A 24,327-nucleotide genomic window follows, 5' to 3' on the forward strand; every position below is an offset into this window, starting at 1 on the left:
GGTTACATGACTAAGACTGATGGTGCACAGTGTGATGTTGCAGTGAACCTGTAAGATTACTAAAATGGTAAAAGGTAACTGCAGGTGCAAACATAGACAAATAATATGGACAGAAGTGTTTCTGTTCTCTGATTTTGACTGGAGGACAAACCGAGACCTCAGTGTTAATTGAATTTAAACAGGCTGTGTACTTGGTTTGAATGTAATCCAGAGTAGCTGAGAAGCTTAGAGAAGGTTGTAGTCGTCAGGCTGTTAAGGTGCAAAACTTAATGAAGCCTGAAGCATTGTCACAGGAGTTTTCTGGGATCGTTGCTGCCAGCAGCGACAGAGGTCAGTGTATTGAATCTTTTTATCTTAAAATCTGCATCCACTGCAAAACGCAGCATCACCCAAGCTCTACTCGCTCTGCTTCAGTGCTGCTGGACGATCAGGAAGTGGATGATACTGACCTCTCTGAGCTGTGGTCTTCATTTGTTTCTCATTTCTAGAGCATACATACAGACTGGAAATATGAAATATGACTCTAATTTAATTAAACCTTTGACTTGAAGTCAATATTAACTTAAGGACAAATTTATCTGACATGTTAAGTTAGATAAACATTTTCAAACCACAAATCCTGATTTTCCATTGCAACAATACAAAATTTCAATTTGACTAAATGACACAGAAGGAAAATCCTGTCCTGTGGGACCTATTGTACTACAGGACAATAAGTCCTGTGGGAAGAAGGAGCACTGATGTATTCCCTCCCCCTCACATATTTATAGCTCAGAGTATATTTAATGAGCTGAATGCTGCCCCTGCACTGCATACAAACCTTCACACGCTGATTTAAATGTAGGGCTATTTGTGTTTAGCCCACAGTTTGACCCCACACACAGACACACAACATTTCCTAGTAGTTCCCACCATGTGCACTTTAAAGTTGTCATCCCCCTTAAATAGTAGCCCTCATCTGTGTGGGTGCAAAGATTGTGAATATTAACCCTGTCAGAGCCAAAGCATCAGAAAAGATCAAACTGAGATGTTTATTAACCCTTATAACAAAATCCACATTTGCTTTTGCTGCATCATGTTGGATATGATATATTTTTATTCTATATTTATTCTATACATGTGATACATTGATACATGCATGTGATACATTGATACATGAATGTGATACATTGATACATGCATGTGATACGTTGATACATACATGTGATACGTTGATACATGCATGTGATACATTGATACATGAATGTGATACATTGATACATGAATGTGATACATTGATACATGCATGTGATACATTGATACATGCATGTGATACGTTGATACATACATGTGATACGTTGATACATGCATGTGATACATTGATACATGAATGTGATACATTGATACATGCATGTGATACATTGATACATGCATGTGATACATTGATACATACATGTGATACGTTGATACATACATGTGATACATTGATACATGCATGTGATACGTTGATACATACATGTGAATGTGATACATTGACACATACATGTGAATGTGATACATTGATACATGAATGTGATACATTGATACATACATGTGATACATTGATACATGCATGTGATACATTGATACATGCATGTGATACATTGATACATGCATGTGATACATTGATACATGCATGTGATACGTTGATACATACATGTGATACATTGATACATGCATGTGATACGTTGATACATACATGTGAATGTGATACATTGACACATACATGTGAATGTGATACATTGATACATGAATGTGATACATTGATACATGAATGTGATACATTGATACATACATGTGATACATTGATACATACATGTGATACATTGATACATGAATGTGATACATTGATACATACATGTGATACATTGATACATGCATGTGATACATTGATACATACATGTGATACGTTGATACATACATGTGATACATTGATACATGCATGTGATACGTTGATACATGAATGTGATACATTGATACATACATGTGATACATTGATACATACATGTGATACATTGATACATGCATGTGATACATTGATACATACATGTGATACATTGATACATGAATGTGATACATTGATACATACATGTGATACATTGATACATGCATGTGATACATTGATACATACATGTGATACATTGATACATGCATGTGATACATTGATACATGCATGTGATACATTGACACATACATGTGATACATTGATACATGAATGTGATACATTGATACATACATGTGATACATTGATACATGCATGTGATACATTGACACATACATGTGATACATTGATACATGAATGTGATACATTGATACATACATGTGATACATTGATACATACATGTGATACATTGATACATGCATGTGATACATTGATACATACATGTGATACATTGATACATGAATGTGATACATTGACACATACATGTGAATGTGATACATTGATACATGAATGTGATACATTGATACATACATGTGATACATTGATACATACATGTGATACATTGATACATACATGTGATACATTGATACATGCATGTGATACGTTGATACATGCATGTGATACGTTGATACATACATGTGAATGTGATACATTGATACATACATGTGATACATTGATACATGCATGTGATACATTGATACATTGACACATACATGTGATACATTGATACATGAATGTGATACATTGATACATGAATGTGATACATTGATACATGCATGTGATACGTTGATACATACATGTGATACGTTGATACATGCATGTGATACATTGATACATGAATGTGATACATTGATACATGAATGTGATACATTGATACATGCATGTGATACATTGATACATGCATGTGATACGTTGATACATACATGTGATACGTTGATACATGCATGTGATACATTGATACATGAATGTGATACATTGATACATGCATGTGATACATTGATACATGCATGTGATACATTGATACATACATGTGATACGTTGATACATACATGTGATACATTGATACATGCATGTGATACGTTGATACATACATGTGAATGTGATACATTGACACATACATGTGAATGTGATACATTGATACATGAATGTGATACATTGATACATACATGTGATACATTGATACATGCATGTGATACATTGATACATGCATGTGATACATTGATACATGCATGTGATACATTGATACATGCATGTGATACGTTGATACATACATGTGATACATTGATACATGCATGTGATACGTTGATACATACATGTGAATGTGATACATTGACACATACATGTGAATGTGATACATTGATACATGAATGTGATACATTGATACATGAATGTGATACATTGATACATACATGTGATACATTGATACATACATGTGATACATTGATACATGAATGTGATACATTGATACATACATGTGATACATTGATACATGCATGTGATACATTGATACATACATGTGATACGTTGATACATACATGTGATACATTGATACATGCATGTGATACGTTGATACATGAATGTGATACATTGATACATACATGTGATACATTGATACATACATGTGATACATTGATACATGCATGTGATACATTGATACATACATGTGATACATTGATACATGAATGTGATACATTGATACATACATGTGATACATTGATACATGCATGTGATACATTGATACATACATGTGATACATTGATACATGCATGTGATACATTGATACATGCATGTGATACATTGACACATACATGTGATACATTGATACATGAATGTGATACATTGATACATACATGTGATACATTGATACATGCATGTGATACATTGACACATACATGTGATACATTGATACATGAATGTGATACATTGATACATACATGTGATACATTGATACATACATGTGATACATTGATACATGCATGTGATACATTGATACATACATGTGATACATTGATACATGAATGTGATACATTGACACATACATGTGAATGTGATACATTGATACATGAATGTGATACATTGATACATACATGTGATACATTGATACATACATGTGATACATTGATACATACATGTGATACATTGATACATGCATGTGATACGTTGATACATGCATGTGATACGTTGATACATACATGTGAATGTGATACATTGATACATACATGTGATACATTGATACATGCATGTGATACATTGATACATTGACACATACATGTGATACATTGATACATGAATGTGATACATTGATACATACATGTGATACATTGATACATGCATGTGATACGTTGATACATACATGTGATACGTTGATACATGCATGTGATACATTGACACATACATGTGAATGTGATACATTGACACATACATGTGAATGTGATACATTGATACATACATGTGATACATTGATACATGAATGTGATACATTGATACATACATGTGATACATTGATACATGCATGTGATACATTGATACATACATGTGATACGTTGATACATACATGTGATACATTGATACATACATGTGATACGTTGATACATGCATGTGATACGTTGATACATGCATGTGATACGTTGATACATGCATGTGATACATTGATACATACATGTGATACATTGATACATGCATGTGATACGTTGATACATACATGTGATACATTGATACATACATGTGATACGTTGATACATGCATGTGATACGTTGATACATACATGTGATACGTTGATACATACATGGGATACATTGATACATACATGTGATACATTGATACATACATGTGATACATTGATACATGCATGTGATACGTTGATACATACATGTGATACATTGATACATACATGTGATACGTTGATACATGCATGTGATACGTTGATACATACATGTGATACATTGATACATGCATGTGATACGTTGATACATGCATGTGATACATTGATACATACATGTGATACATTGATACATACATGTGATACGTTGATACATACATGTGATACATTGATACATACATGTGATACATTGATACATGCATGTGATACGTTGATACATACATCTGATACATTGATACATACATGTGATACGTTGATACATACATGTGATACATTGATACATACATGTGATACGTTGATACATGCATGTGATACGTTGATACATACATGTGATACATTGATACATACATGTGATACATTGATACATGCATGTGATACGTTGATACATACATGTGATACATTGATACATACATGTGATACATTGATACATACATGTGATACGTTGATACATACATGTGATACATTGATACATACATGTGATACATTGATACATGCATGTGATACATTGATACATACATGTGATACATTGATACATACATGTGATACGTTGATACATACATGTGATACATTGATACATGCATGTGATACATTGATACATACATGTGATACATTGATACATGCATGTGATACATTGATACATACATGTGAATGTGATACATTGATACATACATGTGATACATTGATACATACATGTGATACATTGATACATGCATGTGATACATTGATACATACATGTGATACATTGATACATACATGTGATATGTTGATACATACATGTGATACATTGATACATACATGTGATACATTGATACATACATGTGATACGTTGATACATACATGTGATACATTGATACATACATGTGATACATTGATACATGCATGTGATACGTTGATACATACATGTGATACATTGATACATGCATGTGATACGTTGATACATACATGTGAATGTGATACATTGATACATACATGTGATACATTGATACATGCATGTGATACATTGATACATACATGTGATACATTGATACATACATGTGATACGTTGATACATGCATGTGATACATTGATACATGCATGTGATACGTTGATACATACATGTGAATGTGATACATTGATACATACATGTGATACATTGATACATGCATGTGATACATTGATACATACATGTGATACATTGATACATGCATGTGATACATTGATACATACATGTGAATGTGATACATTGATACATACATGTGATACATTGATACATACATACATGTGATACATTGATACATACATGTGATACATTGATACATGCATGTGATACATTGATACATGCATGTGATACATTGGGCAATGATGTATCACAACAGTCATTTCTGTGAAGGAGACAGGAAACACATTTTTCCTGTCAGTATTCAGCCAGTTAAAGGATGTGATTAGAGAGACCTCTCCTGCAGGATGTATTGATTGTAGCCTGTTGTGGTTTGTGTTCCTGTTTGATGTCTCAGGACTATTTTAAAATGTGCAGCGGACAGCGATGAATACACAGGATAAAGATGTGGATTATTCCCATCCTTTGTAATGCAAATGTTGGTGCATACTCATTGTTCCTGTAGCTCCTCACTTATGCATACAATTAACATTTGTGTCACCAGTTTTGCCAAAGTGATGGATGATGTTAAAGTGAGTTTCACAGGGATGCTTCCGGCCTCTGACCCCACTGCTCACTGCTGTGACATGTATCCATACATAAATCTTTGCCTATAATGCTGCAGGATGAGAGCCCCCCAGCATGTAACACTGATTATGCATTGTGACATGTGGCTTAATGGGCTTCTCCATGCCAGCTGGCCTCTGTGCAGAGCAGGGTCACACTGATTGAAGCTGTTTAACCCTTTAGTTATGTTTTTGGTTTCAGGTAGTGTGGCGTCATTTCACTGTTTATCACATCACAGCATTTAAAAGAAACAATAATAATAATATTTTATTTCATACTTCTTTTCGATGGTGTTGTTGTAAATTAAAAGAAAGAAACGGTCTTTGGGTTTCATGTTGTTTTTTAAAGCCAGTGGTTTTACTTATATTTGCTGTACTGTGTGAGCCCTTTGCAGCGGCGTGCTGACTGTGGTTTGGTTGCAGATGGCAGTCCGCTTTCGTGGTGGCTGGACCGGGAAGGAGAAAAGAGGAGCTACTGGGGAGGCTTCCTGCCTGGAGTTCAGCAGTGCTCCTGCAGCCTGGAGGAGAACTGCATTGACATGAACTACTTCTGCAACTGTGATGCTGACACAGACACATGGTACAGACAGCGCACACATGGCTGCTTTTATTCACGTCATGAACACTATTCTGTATCCTGTAGGTGAATTATAAAACTGCTACTGCAAAAAAACAGCTACCAAAGGTTAAAGCGAACACAATCAAAAATGATGATAAATCATTTAAACCTCACGTTGATGTAAAAGAGTCCAGTGCAGCGTTCTAGATTTAGGAAGCGAGACCTTCTGTTTCATCTTTACATCATTTGCATCATCACTGGATGTGCTGCACACACTGCTCTGCCTTTGAAAGCTTCTCGAGCCTCCCTGGTTTTCTGATAAAGGACTTACTGCAGCTTCTTTGTTGACTGCAGACGGGCCAGTCGACTCCCAGACCCCTCACTACAGCTGGACAGGGTGTGTGTGTGTTTTCAGTCAGGAACACCTTTCTTGTGGAAGCTGCCCGTCTTTGTACCTGGCAGCCTCTCCATCACACACATTTATTTTCTTATTGCACGTTTCTCAGCTTGTTTGTGTTTAAAACATTGGACATGTCGTCTCTTTAGCTGATGTCACACATCCGCGTTTTACAAAGAACCTACTTTTTTGTAGGAGGCAGTGATAATCTGATCCACACTGATGTGAGACCACAGCTGTGTGTAGGAAACAGAAGGACACATGAAATAATGACAAATGGATGGTTTATCCATGAACTGTGAGACAGACCATGTGACTAACGAGTCGCCGTTGTGCTCCTCCCAGAGGGAACGCTACCACCACGAGCAGCTCAGGTTCCAGGATTTTGTCGAAATTTGTCTGCTAAAAATGAAGCGAGTAGATCATACAGTGTTCAATGTCATTTTCACACTCCGATATCTGCAGCTCATTATCTGTTTGGGATTGTGTGAAAATGCCTTTGACATATAGCACAGTTTAATCCAAAATGATTAATTACATAATATTTCACTTTTGATTAAACTCATCATCGTTTCTGAGCCATGAATGAAGAAACAAAGGCTGTGCTGGAGTTTAAACATTCTCAATGGCTTTGTTTATGCTGCGTTAATCCACTCCAAAGCCTTCCTGCTTGCAGCTCCATGTTTTCACAGGCAAATGTGTGCTCTGTGATAGATGGTTCCCTTTATGGGGTGTTTACCGCGCGCTCTGTGCTAACGGAGCTGAAAGTCAGCCTTTATCTGGAACCCATGAAAGAATCGGGCCCCTGAGGATTGGTGTATTACTATTTATTCGGTTCTTTTCTCTGTTCTGTCACAGGGCTAATGACACAGGAGTCCTCTCCTACAAAGACCACCTACCAGTGAGCCAGATAGTGATCGGAGACACCGACAGAATGGGCTCGCAGGCTGTCTACCACATCGGCCCTCTGCGTTGTTATGGAGACAGTAGGTGATCACCTCACTGTTGAAGCTACTGTTCCAGATTTGGCTGCAGATGGAGGCTGATTAGAGACACAAAATGTTCACACAATGTCTTTGCGACTTGTGCTTTTATGTTTGTCGCTGGATCGAGAGTTAAAGCCTCATCTGTGGTGCAGGCAGGATCACAGAGATTTCAGTTCGCTTCCAGTAAATATCTGCAGGTGTTGCAGAGGGCTGGGGTTTGATTTTGTGCTGCTGCGTGCCAGCTTCCCCCATCCCCCGCCCCCAAATAAGTCTATTTTAAGTGTAATAGCAGCTATCAAAGCTTCTTAAACACATCAAACGTCTGGCTGATGATGTATAATGCATGTAATGTATAAATTATTTAGAGGATAGCTACAGTGTTTCAGACCCTGTGATGTCACCTATTGTGTGCCACGTACGGTTGCTGCATGTTCACCGATGTCTTGGATTATTTGCTTTTCGATCTTCTCTGCAGAACCAAAGTATCTTGTAAAAGACTGATTTTCTTTCACAGGAATTTTTGATCTCAGTATTTCAGCAGCGCAGCGTCACATGGCAATGAACTCTCCTAACAAGAGTTATTGAGTTTTATGTGCTGCATTGGACTGAAAACCTGCTGGTGGAAATAAGACTCTGCAAAAGTCACAGGTTTTACACTGATGAACAAAAATGTCCTCGAGATGCAGCGTGACACAGCTTCTCCGCTCACCGCCTCCTCCCTTCACTTCGTCATCTTTACGTTCTTTTCGCTTCTTCCTGTCCTTCCAGGGTCGATATGGAACGCAGCCTCTTTCTACCAGGAGTCGTCGTACCTGTACTTCCCCACCCTACAGGCAGAGCTGGCGTCTGACATCTCCTTTTACTTCAAGACCAGCGCTCCTTCTGGAGTGTTCCTGGAGAACCAGGGCCTCAAGGACTTCATCAGAGTCGAGCTTAGCTGTGAGTGCACGTTGTGTCTACAGTATGAGACGTGCAATACACACAAACTACAAACAAGAGCAGTTCAGTCATAACTGGGAAACATTAGCTTAAGGTTATGTTTAAGCTGCTGCCGTGTGTTTGATCTGATTCTGGTAATAAAACAACATTTAGACAGTGGAATAAATCAGAGGGTTCGCACATGGACATGAGTGCATGTACATACACACACGTGTGTGTGCATAGCTGTTATGAATGTCTTCTCTGTGATAATGAAAATAACACTGTTTTTAACGACACCTGCTTAAAGCATAACGTGCAGCCTGCAGGTTGCTATCAGAGCAGAGCACTGTGATGACACGTGTAGGTTTGTGAAGTCACGCCTCACTGTGTCATCATATGGACTGTGTGTGGAGTAAAGTGCAGCACGAGTGTACGGTTAAAATGTGACTCTGAGCCGTAAGACTACAAAAGCACCGTGTACATGCAGGCGCTACGTAACGAGCTGATCCAAGCGGGCCAAACGTGGCTGCAGGGTTCAGGAGAGGCCGTGTTTGCTTTTTAAGACGTAACAGATATTTAATAAAACGAATAAATGTGACCAAAACCACAAGTGGAAAACTCATTATTGGAATAGTTTGATTAGCAGTCTGCATCCATAAATACAGCGCTAACACCTCGTTTGTGCTAATAAGCGTAGCCGGGGTAAGTAGATCATTTTGAAGACAAACTATAGAAACAGCAGCAATGTCTGAAACTGCTGATGATTTAGAAATGGGTGACTTTGTAGAAATGGATTTAATTAGTGAAATTAACAACTTGTTAACATGACATGACCATGGTGGTATTGTTTATAAACCACCCTGGTTACTAATCAGTCTGTGATTACGACAGTGTTGTACCCACGTATTAGCACAGAGCGCCTCCTAAAGCCTGCTGATCAGTCTCAGGTGGACATGCTAGCTCCTGCTGACAGTCTAATTTCCCAGAGAAGCAGCGTGTGAGGACTCCACTGAATGATGTAATCCTAATGACACACGCACCAGTAATGTCATGCTGTCACAAAGTCGCTCTTCGTGGCCTGTGCAGTGACGCCTGATGTGTTCACCGAAGCAGGAATGAATCAGACTGACTGTGGAAAATTTAAGAAAATCAGAATATTAGTTCATCTTAGTACGCAGTGCATATGCAGCCATCACATGCAGTTCCACAGCGCTGTGTCATTAGCTAAAGGTAAGGTTGTTGATTGCAGTGTGTTGCGTTCACATCCTATCTGGAGGAATGGTGAGGATATTTGGAGCCATTATGTACGAATGCAGCATCAGAGACACTGTGAAATATTGACGAGCTGTCAGCTGAGCCGCTCATAAATCTATGCAGGTCATCAGGTTCTCCCAGCAGCATCGTATCAGATTGCATCAGAAAGGCAGGATAGAGAAGAACATAAAAACCTAATATCGCATTCAGTCTGACCTGAATGGTGCGTGTGTGTGTGTGTGTGTGTGTGCGTGTGTGTGTGTGTGTGTGTGTGCGTGTGTGTGTGCGTGTGTGTGTGTGTGTGTGTGTGCGTGTGTGTGTGCGTGTGTGTGTGTGTGTGTGTGTGTGTGTGTGTGCGTGTGTGTGTGCGTGTGTGTGTGTGCGTGTGTGTGTGTGCGTGTGTGTGCGTGTGTGTGTGCGTGTGTGTGTGTGTGTGCGTGTGTGCGTGTGTGTGTGTGTGTGTGTGTGTGGCTCCCAGCTCCCTCAGTGGTGACTTTCTCCTTCGACGTGGGAAACGGTCCGGCGGTCCTGTCCGTGAAGTCCCACGTCCCTCTGAATGACAGGCAGTGGCACTACGTGAGGGCGGAGCGCAACGCCAAGGAGGCCTCCGTGCAGGTCGACCAGCTCCCCCTCCGCTTCCTGGAGGCTCCGGCTGACGGACACCTCCGCTTACGGCTCAGCAGCCAGCTGTTCGTAGGTAGGCTGAGATCACACCCACTCCACTACTCAGGTCTGCATTAAAGGACTTTTAAACAGGCAGTGCAGAAACATGTAAACATGCCTTTGTAGAGAAATGCTCTCCCTGGGTGCTCTATTATGAATACATGTTAACTTCTCACACATGCAGTTATCCAGTCAGCCTGCAGCAGTGACCCCTGAGGTTTCAGGTCAGCAGGTTCAGGTAAAGCTGTGGTACGAAGTCATTTTTGGCTCTCGCTGGTCAAACTTTGGGCATATCGTTATTCACAGAGCCTGAGAGGAAACGTCCACACCTTCCTGTTTCATAGAACAACGCTGCCGTCAGAGGCTTCGTGTCACTTGTTTTGCTTATTTGTTTTAATGCTTTGCTAATATCAACATGGAATAACTGGTCCGTAAGCAGGTTCTGTATAAAGATGGGATTTTCTGGGATGAACAGCAAACTAGGAGAACTCTGGGAGATGGAAAAACAAGAGAAAGGGAAGTTTGACTTTATATTTTTACCCTGCTCCAGTAAATCTCAATAAATCTTAAGAAAGTACTTGTGTTGCACTGTGCATTCACTCATGAGCTGCTGTAACAGGAGTCACATGGCTGGACTGCCTCCTCAGCGTGCAGTCAAGGCTTGCTAATGTTATTCAGGTGTGTTGCAGCAGGGACGCCGGCCCTCCAGCACTGGAGCTTTGCACCTCTGACCTGAGCTTAGCAATAAGCCTGAATTCATTTAGTCACTGTTCATTTTTATTTCTTGAGGTCTTAAATGTCTTAAAAAGCATTGATTTAGGATTTTTCAAATCCTGCAGAAATCCTGGAGGGGAGATTACTCCTGCTGGCTGTTCTACAAGTGCAGCTGGAAAGGTGGGAAACCTGGTTTAGTGGCAGCAAATCATGTTACTGCGACGTGGCAACAGATATCGTCTCTGGCTGTTGAAGGCACGACATGCTGTCAGACAGCAAGTTGCATCGTTATGAGACAAGTGTGATAAAAGCATGTCGTTCCTGCTGTGAAATACTCAGATGTCATTTCTATTTTCTGAGCTCACAGATGTGAACTTTTGCCAATAATCTAGCTTTTCGCTAACTGAAGAATCACTTCAGCTTGTGGACTGCAGTATATGAAGTGTGCATATCAGTGCTTCACTGTGTGAGGGGATTAGGACAGAGAGGGCGGAGCTGCCTCTGATGCCCACAGTAAACGCTGCATTCATCCTGTTAGTTTGATCTTTTACTTTGACCCGACTGGGCTGAGTGTTGGTGACACTGGTAGTGTCTCTCTTTGATGCTTGTGTGCTGTTGCTGATACTGAGCGTGTGCAAGCACAGCTAGTAGCTGCTGAGCTTTTTTGAATATTACAAATATATTTGTAATTAAACAGACTTTTGGATAAATGTGTTTTATATCTGCTCATTTATTTATTTCTCTAAAACTGTTGCTAGACTTGCTCTTGTGTCGTTATCGTCCATGTTGCTTGTTATCATCATGGTTTGGGGTTTCTGTTAACTTCCTGTTTTATTGTGTACATACTCTGCCTCCACCTTCGCTCCCAGTGCATCTTGCTCTGCTTGAAGTGTCGTTCTAGCCGTTTCCTTGCCAGTTCGTTCAGTTCACAGAGTTTTTCCAAGTCGCTCCTTGTTGTCACAGCTCAGGTGCTCAGCCTTTCCGCTACCTGGAAATCCATCTTTGTCACTCTCGAGTGGTCACCTACAGGCTCTGCTGCTCACAGCTGCAGACATGGCCCTCCACCATTTTTGATGGATGTCTGGACTCTAGTCTGACTGTGCAATGACACAATCTTATCTTTAACTTCTTTTTGCATTATTGTGAAAATGATCCACTTGCTGTCACTTGTTTTTGCTTTTCTGTAAATTCTTTGATTTTTTGCCCCCTGCTGCCATCAATGAATCATTGTTGCCCCAGCAGATGCTCCCTCAGTTCCCTTTGTCACGTTCCACTTTCTCTTAGCAGTGCCTGGCATTGAGCTTTCCTTGTGTTTCCTTGTGAAATCTTTGCAAAAAGGATTTCATCCTTGCAAATCAGCTCCTTGCCATTTTTCTCCCCTGAGTCAGACAGATGTGTTTGCATTTCGCTCTGTGTCTCGTGTCCTGTACTTGGGCCTGCACCCTGTGGATCGTTACAGCTTTAGGCCCAAACTTCATGAAGCTGAATTGAGCTGAAGTGAACATGAAGCTCGGCGGGGGGGGGGGTCGTCTGACAGCAGCGTCGCTGTTTCCTCTCGATGTCCACTCTGACAGTCACAGGAAGGATTTATCTGCTCACAGCCAGGATGGAGAGGAAATGTAGTTACAGCAACAAAAGCTCTTTAAATACACATACATCATCGGAGTGTTATATTAAGATCTGCATTGCTCTGCTGTTAAGCCAATTTCAAATGTATTTTATTGTTTTTTCATGATTGGTCTTGGTCAGCGAGCGTGTCTGCTCTCTTCCGCTCATATTTCTGCAGCAGCCGTTCACACGCTGACATTTTAATCTCTCTGCTTAATAATAAAGAGAGATCCCATTAAATTCTGTTTTTTCCTCACCTAATGGATCGTTCACCTTCTGAAATCATTTGTTAGTGAGAGGACAATCGATCTTCGGTGGATCTCACAAGAAAAACATCTTTTGAAGATTTCATTTTCATAAAGCGCAGAAGTGATGTTGAGTTTGGTCTCATGCTAACATGTGACTGTGTCTGAAATGTCGTTTCCTGCTCTTGTGGGAGGAGATAACAACACTTCACAGAGACAATATTAGAATGAATATTAAAAACAGCAGCTTTGATGTTTCCAGACAAAAATAACAGCCTTGATTAGAAGCTTTGTAAATATAAAGACAGTGTGTGTGTGTAATCATAAAGACACAACGTGTGATTCTCTGTTTCACGGCCTCGCAGGAACATCTGTGAGCTTCCGCTGCACGTCGTGGAAAAGGACTGATGTGCAGACTTTGAGTTCATGGACCTTGCAAAATCCCCAAAGCTCGACTGGAAACACTTTCTAAAGTTTGGCCCAGAGTTGGCTCACAGCTCGCTCACAATGCAAAGACCTGAAGCTGGTGCTGTTTTGTCAGATGAAGCTGAGAATCACTCTTTAGTTGTTCCTGTAAAGTGTGGCTGTGGCTGTGCTCTGCATAAAACACGTGCGCCTAAGTTTCAGCTTCAAAGCTGAAAATCCAACTGTGGATATTTGCACTTTACATTTTGCCAGGATGGACGTTTTTAATCGCTGATACAAAGATGAGTTTATATCACACTGTCCATGCAATCGCTCTTTTCCATTATTTTATCCATTCAGCAGCTTTACAGGTAGATGTTTGCGCAGTGTTGCCTTCAAGGTTCAAACATGTCAAATTTATGTTCCCAATGAAAAGTTTCACACACAGATAGAAAAATGGAAAATGAAGGCTTAGAGGGAGGAGAGTATTTACATGAACCTGATACTCGACACGTGTTTGTTAAAGCACTGGGATCCATCGAGTCCATTCACTCAAATGTTGTTGCTCTGTTTTTCAGTCGTGTGCTAAACTCGCTGAACGTTTGTCCTCCACACAGGCTGTACTTTACATACTGGTTCTACTTTTATGTCATCATGTTCAGATTACACTTTTATTAAACTGAATGAAAACAAAATGCCTGTAAGAGACTTGGCAGCTTCTAAAATTGTGTTTATTTCAGATGCTGCTGCTCACTGCTGAGCTGGCACGTGTAACCAAGAAGCGTAACAGTTACACTGTTGCCAGTTTAAGGTTTGAATCCTCCGGTCAGCCCAGTGCCAAACACACAGAGCCCCACAATGTCAGCGTGTGCACAAAAGCTAACACAGCTCCCACCATCACAAACATGCCTTATTTCACCAGAGATTTCACCTGAGGCAGCTCATTACGAATGCCTGCTATATATATAAATATAGGCAGAGCCTCAGTCGATGTGGAACAATACAGGATTTAACAAGTATCATCTGTCAGCCTCGGGGGATCATGAAAGGAGATTATATTCACACATTTGTATTTTTATTTCTCAGATAAATTATTTTCAATCTCAAGTCATCCGTCTTCCACCTTCAGAAAGGAGAAATTTGTCACGAGTCATATTTCTTCTGTCCTGTTTCGCCCACAACACCTCGTCTATCAAATTATACATTTATATATCAGTTTGGTGATGTTTCCTGAACGCGCACAGCACCTCTAAACATGCAACAGTGACCCCTTTAAGGTTTGCGTCCACCTCTGCGTGTAGCGACCTAGCATATCCACGTAGCTCAGGACAGCCGAGCTCTTTCAAAGGCCATTTTTTCTGCTTTCTGAAACTTCTTTAGCGTGTGGCTAAAACACAAGCTCATCTTGACTTCATCGCTGCGTAGCTCACTGGCGACTTCGTGGATTTAACATTCAGTTTTAAACGAACCCTGATTTTAAAGTTGCCGCAGGGCGTTATACCACCACATCACCTGTGCATCCTAAATGTGTGTCTCAGGAGGAACGGCGTCCCAGCAGAGAGGCTTCCTGGGCTGCATCAGGTCTCTGACCGTCAATGGTGTCAGCTTCGATCTGGAGGAGAGGGCCAAGATGACGCCGGGAGTGAGCGCCGGCTGTCCCGGCTACTGCACCGGATCCAGCAGCCTCTGCCACAACCGAGGGAGGTGCGTGGAGAAAAGCAACGGCTACATCTGTGACTGCTCACAGTCTGCCTACGGAGGAACCACCTGCAACCAAGGTGAGTCCTTGGAAACAACCGTGCAGGCTGCGTAACCCCTGGAGAGTCTTGGGTCGATTTGTGGCTATTTTCAAATTTTGATTACCTGCCATTTGCACAGTGTTGAATGGAATATAGCGAAAGTCTGCAAAAAAAAGTTCGGTCACATTTACTGTTAAAATTTCAGTATGACTTCCGGAAATTAGCTTCAGTGGCTAAGCTAGCGATAAACTTACGCTATTGGACCTAGTGGTCGATTTGTGCCCCATTGAAACCCATTATAAACGCTATTTTTCACGGCAAAAAAATTACGGTCAAATCGATCGTCTTCGGTTATGTTTCCGCTTCCGCTTGCAGTACTGGCCTTAGAGTTGTAATTTTTTTATTTGTCCACCGGGTGGCGCCCTTGCTCCACATGTGACGCCTGCTGGAACATACACATGTTCTCCAGCGGCCTGCTCGAGACAGATACCCGGAAAAGGCAGACTAATTTCCCGCGTACAGCAGAAGCTTGGCCCGCTGCTCGTTCCGGACCATTTTCTGCCCTTAGGTTCGTTTGATTTTTTTATTTATTTTTTTAATCAACAGGAAATGACGTATTTGTTTTCACGTGGTAGTGTGTGCTGCAGACACGGGAACCGAACCATATGCTCCGGCGCTGCGCGAAACACACCCGCGGCAGAGGCACTCCTCCCCGGGGGAGCAGGAGCAGCAGCGCCGCCTGGGGACATTTTTGGCTTCTGGAAAAAAAATTAAAACCGGATCGAAATTAATGTTCGTGCCAATCTTTTGTCCATCTAAAGGCCTAATTATAATAACAATAAAATATTACTTCAAATGGTTTTTTTGGAAAATATTTTATGTTTTATGTTTTTGGGGCAAAAAAAGCAGTGCGCTCATGTGACGAAACCGGGATATAAAGGGTTAAAATCCGCGAAATGTAATTAAAACTTGACATGAATATTTCAAGGAGAAGTAGGTCTAAAAGATTGGCTAATTTAAAGTGGAAAAAAATATTAATATATAAATTTTTTATAGCACTTTTTTGGGCGTGGTCGATTTGTGGCTCTAAGACCGATAGTGTATGCATTTTTCTAAGACCCTCCTTTAATTGAATGATGTTAATTCTAACAAACAGATGATCGATCACCGTCGAGGTTATTCCATTACAGGGAACCGATAGCAAATGCAAGTAATGCAGAAGGCAATTAATACCTGTCCTGACTCCAGCTCCAAGAACATTTCAAATGCATTAGAACAAATTATCTCATGCAGTCTGTGAGCAGAGAAGAGAGCAGACACAATCACAACAAAAACCCATCAACAGCCAGCACAAATAGCAGAGGAGCAGGCTGTGAAAACAAGCATATGGATGCAGTACAAAGAAACAAATTGAATATACATTCTGTGGGAACAGAGATGAAAAGCCTGGCTGCAAATATGCCTAATCACAGAGTACAATTTACGCTGCTCCGTCCTGTCTGGAATGTTAACCTGTTCGTTTCAAAGATGCTGCTGGTTTCTTACAGCGAGCCGTGGTTTGGCTGTTTCTGCAGGCGTGGTTTCAGCTTCATCTCGCTCTGCGTGGGAGTGCGAGCTTTTTGAAGCAGATTTTCAAGCACTGCATATTCAAAGTTTTGTCATGTGGAAACAGTTTAAATGCAGTGCTGTTGCATCTGACAGGATCATTCCCGATTATTTAATGTTGCCGCGCTTCCATTGTGTCTCTATTGCTGTATAAGTCACACTAACGTGTGCTGCAGACGTTCAGGGAAACAAAGTCACACTAACAGTTTGTCACTGAAAGCTTTTTCCTCTCTGCAGTGTGAGTGAAAGCAAACATTTAGCTGCATCCCCATGTGCTCGCCAGCTGACTGACATATTCATCTGCACATGCTCGTCTGTTCTCAGTGATAGTGATACTTTGAGTGCGTGCTGGAGCTCTAACTAGGGTTGCCAACTCCCTGAAAAATAAATAAGGGACACCTCGTGGCCAGGGCCGGGCAACCCAGTTGTCTTCACCCTTCCCAGTGTGGTAGCTCTTTTTTTGTGTGTGAAATTATTTTTTAACCATTTGACTTGAATTTGATTTAAGTAGATGCATATTCTATTCTTTGTGATATGACCGTATGTGAAACAAATGATCATTTAGCCATTTATTTTTAGCTCAAAATGACAACATTAACACAGTAAAACAGGTCTCCTTCTTAAACAGAAGCCTGTCATGCTTAACTTTTGAGAATATAAGTAAATCTTTCTTTAAAAGAACTCTGTCCTGCTTAACTTAAAATTATATAAATTAATAGAAAACAATAGAACGAAAAACATTCTTGTAACTGTGCACATATAGTGCATTTAGTACAATTGGCTTCAGCTGAGGTATTATTTCAGCTTTTCTAAAGCTAATCAGGTTTGTAAACCCGCTTGTTCCCATGATTACGCATCATAACTCATCATCATTATTCATCTATGTATTACTTTTATGTATTAGTCATCTATTTGTTGTAATCATCTATCCTTGCAGTTGTTTATTACACAAAATAAATTATATTATTACACTTCTGGCCACATAGCGCTGATATTCACTGCACATGCCCATATTAACCTTAACCAGAGGGTTTAAACAACAAACCAGTGTTTACATATCATATCTGCTTCTGCCGTGGCCTGGCGGACAAAAAATTGATTAAGGGTTCCCCGAGCTTTCACGCCCCTCATGTTCTTCATGTGCCCACCACTAGAAGCATGCCTATGGAAAAAGTGCGCCGGCACACAGTGCAGTGCGCTTTATAGGTGTTATGGTGTATTTTCCCAGCCAGGTGTTTTCCTTTTCCCAGTCCTCCCAGTACTTTTGCAGCCTTTTTCCTTTCTCTGAGCGAACAAACATTGCTGCTCTAACGCTGGGCTCACACTGTGCGATTTTTGGCCCATTTGAGCCGATTTTTGAGTCGTGCGACCGATTTGGTGATCGGCCCGATTTTGGCCTTCATCGTGCGTCGTGTAGTATACGTGGGGTAACGAGAAGCGATTAACACCTCGAGCAGCTCCCGATCATCAATCGCTCGTGAGCCGCTCACACTGCTCACGCGCAAACGTAAACGTTGGTGAAAAAGACGGAGCAGCACGGCTGTGCAGCGTGTGATCTGGACACAAGCGATGGAGGCACAACTTGTAGAACTTTGGAAAGCTCATCCGAGCCTTTTCGATGTGGCCTCACAAAATTATCACGACCACAACAACCGTGAAAATAGTTGGATCTACATTGCTGCTCAATCACAGCTGCCTGATCAATGTTTTTCATTAGCAATTTAACAAAGTTGATGGTGGTGGTGTGTCTGTGTGAGTGAGAGACAGAGAGAGCGAGCGACAGATTTTCTGTTATAACCTTCATGTTATGGAGGCACAGTGTGAGCACTCAGGTCGCATCAGAGCATCGGGCCGTATAGTGTGAGACCTGCATCGTGACCTACCAACTTCTAACCCCTGCGAGTCAATCGTGCAGTTTGAGCAGGAGCTGAATAACGCGACTGAAAATCGCACAGTGTTTGCCCAGCTTTAGGTGTACTGTCGTCCGAGACTTGCACCGCAGTGACGGCGTTTGTTTCCCTGTTGGCCATGCTTGTTGTTGTGGTCATCTGTTGTCTTCCGGTATTTTCTCCATAAGCGACCTTTCCTCGACCAATGAGATGAGCGGTAATCTGAATTGTCATACTCGAATTGTCATAAGTGTGCTGTCAGCTCATTGGTCACAAAGCAGGAGAGGGGCTGGGAATTATGTTTTCAAACAAAGTGTTAATTCCATTAAAAGTTATAGGCCACTTTTGATTCTCACTGTATTACGGGACAAAGTGCGTCCCTTATTAGCTCAATACGGGACGTGTACTTTTGTTTCTAAATACGGGACGATTCCGTATTTTAAGGGACGGTTGGCAACCCTAGCTCTAACCAATGAGCTTCTTCTCCTTGCTGTAACAGCTTTACCGATCACATGGAAATCTTTGTTTTGAGTAGTGACTGCAGCAGCTTGAGTTTCGCGCTCTCTCAGGATGTCCTGTTGTCTCTCTCCCACTACATTTAGTGCCTTCTCTGTCCTGGTAATGGCCCACTGTGTAACCCCACAGGTAGATGTGGTGCCAGTGACCCATCGCTTAGTAAAGTTCTGTCTTCAAGCCTCAAGCAGATCCTTTTGGTGTGTTAAAACAGGAAGTGACACAGAGCAGATCTGACCGTGAAGCAAAGTGACGCTGGCCCCTCCTCACAGCTCGTCACTTACATGGTCAAAGGCGCACGCTGACTCCAGGGTCCATCAGTTACAAAGTGACGTTCGTGTTGTATCAAGTAAGACTTCAAACCAGAAGCTGAGAATATTTTCATGTATAAATCAGGTTTTTGGAGAACTGTTCATTTCCCTGAGCCTCCACAACACGTGGTCCCTACAGATACGACCCTGTGAATCAAAACTAAACTGCAAAATCACCTCAGTTACATAAATCAGAACTAGCCCTAAAGCACAAAGACTGAAGGAATACAAAGTAGCAGTATTGATTCATTTTATCCATGTATATCCTGTCTACCATAGAGTGCATGTTGCGTTCGTGTTCAGGAGTTGCAGAGATTTAAATGAAAGTGTGTTTGCTTCATGACAGAACGGAGCCAGTTTCATCTTCTGTTCTTTACTTAGTGTAAACGCTTTTGTTGAAAGCCGGGCACCCAGCAATGACATGCAGCTGAGCTGCCGCTGACTACAGATTATCTGCTTCAGTGGTGTGTGCTAGCAGCAGAGACTGTAGCACTGCTGACACACTCACTGCTAACGCGTCGCTGCAGCAGCACACTGAGATGGTGGGTAGACGCAACGTGGATCTCATCCCACCCACTCTCCAACACGTTCTGCATTTCATTTGAGCGTTAAGTTATGGTTTGCTTTTTAACCCAGACAGTAAACAAGCTAGCAGCGCAGCCTCAGCACCAGGTGCTGCAGTCAGGTCCTCTCAGGCTCCTGCAGACGAACCTGGTTCCAGCTTGTTACTCGTCTTTTCTCGAATGAGTGAAAGAATCAGCTGAACGCACACTGATTGAAATGCATTCAAATATGGATTTTAAAGCCAATATCACTATGTGATTGGATTATTAGTTAAGTGTACATAACAATTAATGGAAGCTTAATTAAGCTTAATTTGATTAATAGTTAAAAACAACTCTGGTGTTCAGTTCATCCAGGCTTTTGCTGCAGCGTATCAAACAAACACAGTCATGAATAGAAAGGTTTAAAAGGAAACTTGGACACATATATATATTTATATGTGTGTGTATACATATATCTACTGAAACGTAGGCAGTTTTCATTAAGCATGAAGGTATTTGGGAAACTGTAAAACTGCAAATGTGATCGTCTTCTTTTTGGAACCTGCTCAAATTCCAGATTTCCTGCAACAATAAAAGTTCAGTGAAGCTTTGATGAAGTTAATGCAAACAGTTCCTGCAGGTAATGAGCCGCACACTGGTGCAGGGGAACCAGACGGTTCTTCCGGTGATGGAAGACAAACATAGTGTGAGGAGTCAAACCACTTGCAGCTGGTCTGAGGTGAACGGGGCAGACGAGTGTAGGTGTAACACAGATATGAGCTGTTGCCCAGTGACCACACTGTGACCACTCTGTGACCACACTGTGACCACTCTGTGACCACACTGTGACCACACTGTGACCACTCTGTGACCACACTGTGACCACACTGTGACCACACTGTGACCACTCTGTGACCACTCTGTGACCACTCTGTGACCACACTGTGACCACACTGTGACCACTCTGTGACCACTCTGTGACCACACTGTGACCACTCTGTGACCACTCTGTGACCACACTGTGACCACACTGTGACCACTCTGTGACCACTCTGTGACCACTCTGTGACCACTCTGAATATACCGAATGAAAATCAAATAATACTGTCAGTGAACATTTAGTATTAATAATGCAAATGCAGTTACACTGCAGTGGAAATTCATATAAATGAAAATGTGATAATATTGTAAACGTACCTATTAGCTACCTGCTAGCACTGAGTGAGCAGCCTTTATACATTATTGTATGTCTGCACCTCGTAGCTTTAATAAAGTGAGCACGGGGAAGGACGCTGTCGACCCTCCTCACTGTGCTTCGCAGGCTTGTTTTACGGTTGTATGGTCGAGTGTGAGAACTGCAACAGTTTTACACATCAAAGTTGTTTATAGGTCTCTGGGAGTGAGGCTGCATTTGTGGGAGAGAAAAATATTTGTGGGCACAGAGGGAGCCGTGTGAAGTCTGATAAATTGCCCCGAGTGGTGAAAACGAATATCATGAAATAGTAGAATGAGTTTTGCTGCAGCCTTGCTGTGCTGGATGGACACTGAAGCTGGGCTATTTTTAGGTAAGCAACGAAATCCAGTTGATACTGAATAAACCACATCTGAAGGAGCTCGCTGATTTTGTCTCGCTGATTATTTATTGAGTTATTTTTCTTTAAAGGCTGAATCAGCACCTGAACGCGTCTCTTCTGTTTCCCCGTGTCTGCACAGAGGTGTCTGTGTCCTTCGACAGAGAGTCCTCCGTCACCTACACCTTCCAGGAGCCCTTCTCAGTGATGCAGAACAGAAGCTCTCAGGCCTCCACCTCCTCCACGGACAGCAGAGCCAGAGAGGACGTGGCCTTGAGCTTCGTCACCTCCCAGAGACCAGCCATGCTGCTCACTGTCAGCACCTTCAGCCAGCAGTACATCGCTGTCATCCTGGCCACAAATGGTACGTACAGGAATCACACGTGGAAATGTTGTAGTTGTGCAACCGTGTTCTTTGTGAATGCAAACTTTAAAAACATGAACATGCTTCTCGTAGGCAAAGAAGCCGCGCTGAATAACATCCTGGTATCTGAAGAACTACAGCAGTTCTTTCACAGTATGGGAGGAAATATTTGTTTTGACTCTGTTTTTATGAATCAAGGTTCACTTTGGCCCCGTAGCCCTCTGACTTGGATTCCTGTGTAGTTATTTTGAGTATGTGTTGACCACAGAGCAATCTGGGCTTTGTTCTTAAGAGCATCAAGAGACACATGTTTGTTTTACAGTCCAGGTGGGGAATTTTGACACGTGAACAAAGGGTGAGTTCAGCGTTCGGGTGGATTTCTCTGGATTTCACCGTATAACTGTAAATGTGGTGTCAACACTTCCACTGTCACATGGTTCATGTCTTGATTTCAGACAACAGCTGGTTTGCCAGAGTTAACGAGTTGATTAGTGTAGTAACGGAGAGAGGAGAAAACAACCTAAGTGCAGCCTCTTCTGTCTCGTGCCTCCCAGAGAAGCATCGCACTCTGAATAGAGTCTGGGTTATGTAGTGGCACTAATGGGAGTGAGAAGAAAACCATGGTGCCATGCTGGGGCAGGCGTTTTGGGCCTTTTATTGATGAAACCAGCTGTGAATTGAGCGCTGCCACCAGGTCACTGTGTGGGAAACAGGGAGGACAGTAAAGCACAGCTTGAGGCAGGAAAATGGTGGTGGAGTTGTTGGAGTGGAAGGCTTGTACACTTTCTTTTAGAAATGTGTGCAAACACGGCACCAGTGTGCTCGGCAGCGAGGCTTTCTCCTCCTTTATTTCCTCCGGAGCTGTTAAATAGGAGGAGGAGGTGATCAGCTGTGGGGCCCCTAACGGGAGAACTCGAAGGAAGAAGAAGAAATAATGCTGAATAGAAAACGACGGTTCTCATACTGTACATGTATCTGTGTGCTGTAGTAGTGAGTGTTAGTGGAGCCTAGCAGTACAAACCTGTTGGTGCTCAGCAGCATGAACAACAATCACTGTGCTAACAAAACTACATTCATTTACTTATTTGCTGCATTTTAGCTGCATTTGTCAAAGAGCACTCACTTTCTCGTGTCCACTTGGCCACAGATGCATCCACCACACTGCTGTAGGACTGAACCTATATGAATGGCAGCTGCTAAGTAATCAGCTTGTATATATGGGCAGAATATTCCTCGGGGGCTGGAACAGACCCACAGACCACCTCAGTGTGGGGTCCACCTGAAAGGAAAACTCAACAGCTGCCACCAAAGAGCTTTGGTTAGAAAACTGAATCCATAAACTGCACGGGCACAACACACACACAACTGCTAATTAGTGGTACGTAGCACAGTAATCAGATTACAGCTGGAATATCATAAAAACTGCATCTTATTGGATGGCCTGTAGTTCATAGCAGGCCGTATTATATGTCAGATAATTCCATTAAAATGCTCCAAAA

General features: G+C 41.6%; 1 protein-coding gene across 1 annotated transcript in view; it reads left to right on the top strand.

The window, feature by feature from the left end:
• LOC147310836 (contactin-associated protein-like 5) overlaps positions 1-24,327 on the top strand; it is a 141,494-nt gene that overhangs the window by 100,192 nt on the left and 16,975 nt on the right. The window contains exons 14-19 of the mRNA XM_086267733.1: positions 6,963-7,119; positions 8,354-8,481; positions 9,250-9,420; positions 11,135-11,353; positions 15,830-16,069; positions 22,607-22,828. Coding sequence (XP_086123859.1) covers positions 6,963-7,119; positions 8,354-8,481; positions 9,250-9,420; positions 11,135-11,353; positions 15,830-16,069; positions 22,607-22,828 — 1,137 coding nt within the window. The remainder of the gene's footprint in view (positions 1-6,962; positions 7,120-8,353; positions 8,482-9,249; positions 9,421-11,134; positions 11,354-15,829; positions 16,070-22,606; positions 22,829-24,327) is intronic.

The sequence above is a fragment of the Aulonocara sp. 'chitande type north' Nkhata Bay genome, linkage group LG16 (assembly GCF_057382095.1).
Source record: "Aulonocara sp. 'chitande type north' Nkhata Bay isolate Kocher_YH1m ecotype deep benthic linkage group LG16, A_spYH_male_GT1.1, whole genome shotgun sequence".
Lineage (NCBI taxonomy): Eukaryota > Metazoa > Chordata > Actinopteri > Cichliformes > Cichlidae > Aulonocara > Aulonocara sp. 'chitande type north' Nkhata Bay.